Raw genomic sequence first — 4256 nt, 5'->3', positions numbered from 1 at the left:
GTGACTGGATTAAATTAGTTGATTAGAGGCTAGTTATCGGGGCGTCTCGTATTAGTCATGTTTTATGTCAAATAGAATGTCAATGCGTATTGGTGTTCAATCCGATTTGAGATCCTTTGAGAGAATGGTTTGGTTGGGTCAGTGATACATAATTCACATGATTATTCAATCGATACTCATTGCTGGATTATTTCGTATATCGCCTAAAAGTCTTTATTTAATTGGCAATTTTTTTTTACTTGTTTATAGATCATCCAACCCACCCCTTTTATATATAGTGTTTTATTGTTAATGAATTTGCACACGTTTATGTCTTGGACTTACGGTTAACACCGAGTCCCTGAGGAGACGACCCTACTTATTGTTATCACAAGTTGTGTTTTAGAGATAATAGGCTTATTTTTATAAATTCTATAATTTGCCGGACTCGACACCCGTCAAATTTTTGGGGCCATTGCCGGGGACTCGACAAGTTTAACTGTGTATGCCAAGATCGTTTCATGCAGGTTCACCATTGCCAATTGATCCGAAAATTGAGAAAACCGCAAAGAAGCTAAGAAAGCAAGCTAAGCTTCGAAAGAAGCAAGACGCGTCTACTTCTTCACCGGTTTTCAATATTTGGAAAGATATTGAGCTATCATCTGATTCAGAAGACCAAACGGAGGAAGAAGAAGAGAAACCTCATTCTGGGCAAGAAGAACCGGTCATCGAGACTGAAGAGGAAATGGCGAACCCCGAACGCACTTTAAGGGAATGGGTAGCACCCAACGTCGTCGAGCAACCTCTTTGCATCACCTATCCGGCGAAAGAGGTAAGTGCTGAACTTAAAACTGGTTTAATACACTTACTACCTCGTTTTCATGGTTTAGCAAACGAAGACTCGTACAAGCATATGGCCGAGTTCCATATGGTATGCTTGGGGATGAAGCTGCAAGGCACGACGGTAGAGAATCTCAAGTTGAAGGCATTTCCATTCTCCCTAGCTGACGCAACTAGGGAATGGCTTTTCTACTTATCGTCGGGATCCATCACCACTTGGGCACAAATGGCAAGAGCATTCCTCGACAAGTATTTTCCCGCATCCAAAGCCGCCTGGCTTAGAAGAGAGATATGTGGGATCAAGAAGAAGGACATGGAGTCTTTATATGAGTATTGGGAGCGCTTCAAGCGCCTTTGTGTAAGTTGTCCTCAACATGGAATTTCTGATGAATTATTAATTCAATATTTTTATGAAGGTTTGCTACCGATGGAAAGAAAGATGATGGATGCTGCGAGTGGAGGAGCCATAGTGAACAAGACGCCAACTCAAGCGAGGACTTTGATAGATACCATGGCGGAAAACTCCAAGCAATTTGGAGTACGGAGTGACATTGGCCGAGGCGCTAGTGAGGTACATGTTAAATCTTTAGAGATTAAAATAACTGATTTGACTAACCTTGTGAAACAGCTTGCCATGGGTAATATGCCTCAAGTCAAGGCATGTGGATTTTGCTCATCAGTGGCACACCCCACCGATGCATGTCTGACTTTACATGAAGAAGAAGAGCAAGTGAACGCCATTGGGGGTGGCAACTTTCATAACTCAAGCAACCGAGCTCCCGACCCTTTCTCGAGCACATACAACCCCAGTTGGATGCAACATCCGAATCTGAGCTATGCCCCGAGGCAAGGACAAGGACAAGGCCAACAATTTTAGCAAAGAGGCTCATTCTAGCAATCTCAGCAGTTTCAACCACAACAATTCCAAGCACCGCCGAGCTTTTAGCAACAACATCAACTGAAGGCACCATTTCAGCCGAGTGCCCAACATCAACATCAACTGTCACCGCAAGCTCCTAGTGGCTCAGGTATGTCATTAGAGGATGTAGTTAAGTCTATGGCTGCTAACATGGTGAAATTTCAACAGGAAACTCAAGCGAGTATTCAAGACCTTCCGGCCACCGTTGGCCAATTAGCAAACAAAGGTAAATTGCCATCTCAAACAGAGACGAATCCCAAGGCAAATGTGAGTGCCATCACTTTGAGAAACGAAAAGGAACTTCAAGAGGTTGGAAATAAGAAGAAAGAAAAGGTTCACGAGGAAGAAGAAGAGTTAGAGGTCAAGACATCCACTTCGGGTGCAAAGGATGTCAAAGAAGAGGAGTCAAAGAAGAGGACACCCGAAGTGATAGTTCAAGCACCGCCATTCCCGAGCCGGTTCGAGAAGACAAAGCGGGAGAGTGAAGAGAAAGAGATCCTTGACACATTCCAAAAAGTTCAGGTAAACATCCCTTTATTAGATGCAATTAAGCAAGTTCCTAGATATGCTAAGTTCTTGAAAGAGCTTTGTACGAATAAAAGGAAACTAAAAGGTAATGAAAAGATAAGCATGAGTCAAAATGTGTCCGCTGTTTTGCAAAGACAGTTACCACCCAAGTGTAAAGACCCGGGCATGTTTACCATACCATGTAAGGTAGGCAATGTCTCGGTARATCAAGCCATGTTGGACTTGGGGGCATCAATTAATGTCATGTCGTATACCATCTACTCATCTTTGGATGTAGGGCCTCTAAAGCCAACCGGTGTGGTAATCCAACTAGCGGATTGGTCTATTGTCTACCCTAAAGGGGTATTAGAGGACGTGCTAGTTCAAGTGAATGCATTGGTCTTTCCGGCAGATTTTTATGTTATAGATATGGAGGAGAAAAATGCCTCCAAGGCCGGTATGCTTTTGCTAGGTAGACCATTTTTGAAAACCTCTAAGACTAAGATAGACGTCCATAGTGGTAGTTTGACCATGGAATTCGATGGCGAGATGATTAAATTTAATATATATGATGCCATGCGATATCCGAGTGATGTTTCATCTTTATGCTTTGTTGATATTATCGAGTCTTTATCTGATACTATGTTTGATCTATCTAATGAGGATGTGTTAGAAGTGATTATAGACAGGGACTTAACGAATGGAAGTTTAAAGAAGCTTGCCCAAGAGTACAAACTTGATGATGATTTTGCAGAATTGGTGTCTTGGATGGAGAAAGGGCGAGCACAAAAGCCAAGGTATGAAGTTTCTAAAGTAGATTTGCCTATATCTCACACTAGACTTTTGCCTTCTGTTGAACAGGCACCCGAGCTAGAGTTGAAGACGCTACCACATCATCTAAAGTACGCCTACTTGGGAGATAAAAAAGACCCTTTCGGTGATCATATCCGCTACACTATCACCGAAGGAAGAAAGAGAGCTTGTGGATGTTTTGAAGGAGCACAAGTGGGCGATTGGATGGACCATCRCCGACATCAAGGGCCTTAGTCCCTCACTTTGTCAGCACAAGATCCTATTAGAGGAAGAGTACAAGCCATTCAGAGAGGTGCAAAAGAGGTTGAACCCACCGATGATGGAAGTCGTCAAGAAGGAGATACTCAAGCTTTTGGACGCTAATATGATATACCCAATCTCTTACAGCAAGTGGGTAAGCCCGGTCCAGGTAGTCCCTAAAAAAACTGGCATTACTGTGGTTGAGAATGCCGAAGGTGAGTTAGTGCCCACCCGTGTTCAAAACGGGTGGAGAGTATGTATTGATTATCGTAAGCTTAATTCATCAACTATAAATAACCATTTTCCCCTTCCATTCATAGACCAAATGTTAGAAAGGTTAGCCGGTCGTACTCACTATTGTTTTTTGGATGGTTATTCAGGTTTTTATCAGATACCGGTGGCGAGAGAGGACCAAGAGAAGACCACGTTCACCTGCCCCTTCGGTACATTCGCCTACCGAAGGATGCCTTTCGGTCTTTGCAATGCATCGGCGACATTCCAACGATGTATGGTGAGTATATTTTCAAAATATGTAGAGAGTATTATTGAGGTTTTAATGAACGATTTCCAGTTTATGGTGATTCGTTTAGTTCATGCTTAGATAACTTGACCAAAATTTTAAAGAGGTGCATTGAAACTAATTTRGTTTTAAATTATGAAAAATGTCACTTCATGGTCAACCAAGGTATAATACTTGGTCATGTTATCTCGGAAAGGGGTATAGAGGTTGACAAGACAAATATCGATGTCATAAAATCTTTGCCTTACCCCTCGAGTGTTAGAGAGGTCCGTTCTTTTCTTGGTCATGCAGGTTTCTACCGACGTTTCATTAAAGACTTCTTGAAGATCACTCGACCCCTTTGTGAACTTCTACAAAAAGAGGTAGACTTTGTCTTCAATGAGGTATGTAAGAGTTCATTTGATTTATTGAAAGATATGCTTACTTCTGCCCCCATCA

The 4256-nt window shown here is 42.3% G+C and overlaps 1 protein-coding gene across 1 annotated transcript; it reads left to right on the top strand.

The window, feature by feature from the left end:
• Nucleotides 1-484: 484 nt before the first annotated feature.
• Nucleotides 485-1696, top strand: LOC112505988. The gene has a single exon (XM_025110020.1). It carries the CDS (start codon nt 485-487, stop codon nt 1694-1696), a length of 1212 nt encoding a protein of 403 aa, XP_024965788.1.
• Nucleotides 1697-4256: the final 2560 nt, after the last annotated feature.

This window comes from Cynara cardunculus, assembly GCF_001531365.2.
Source record: "Cynara cardunculus var. scolymus isolate 2C chromosome LG 2, CcrdV1, whole genome shotgun sequence".
Lineage (NCBI taxonomy): Eukaryota > Viridiplantae > Streptophyta > Magnoliopsida > Asterales > Asteraceae > Cynara > Cynara cardunculus.
Note: the sequence above shows the minus strand (reverse complement) of the source record. Positions and strands in the feature narration are given on the sequence as shown.

Coding starts and splice junctions, on each gene's coding strand:
- LOC112505988 (XM_025110020.1), top strand. CDS start 485: ATGCCAAGATCGTTTCATGCAGGTTCACCATTGCCAATTGATCCGAAA.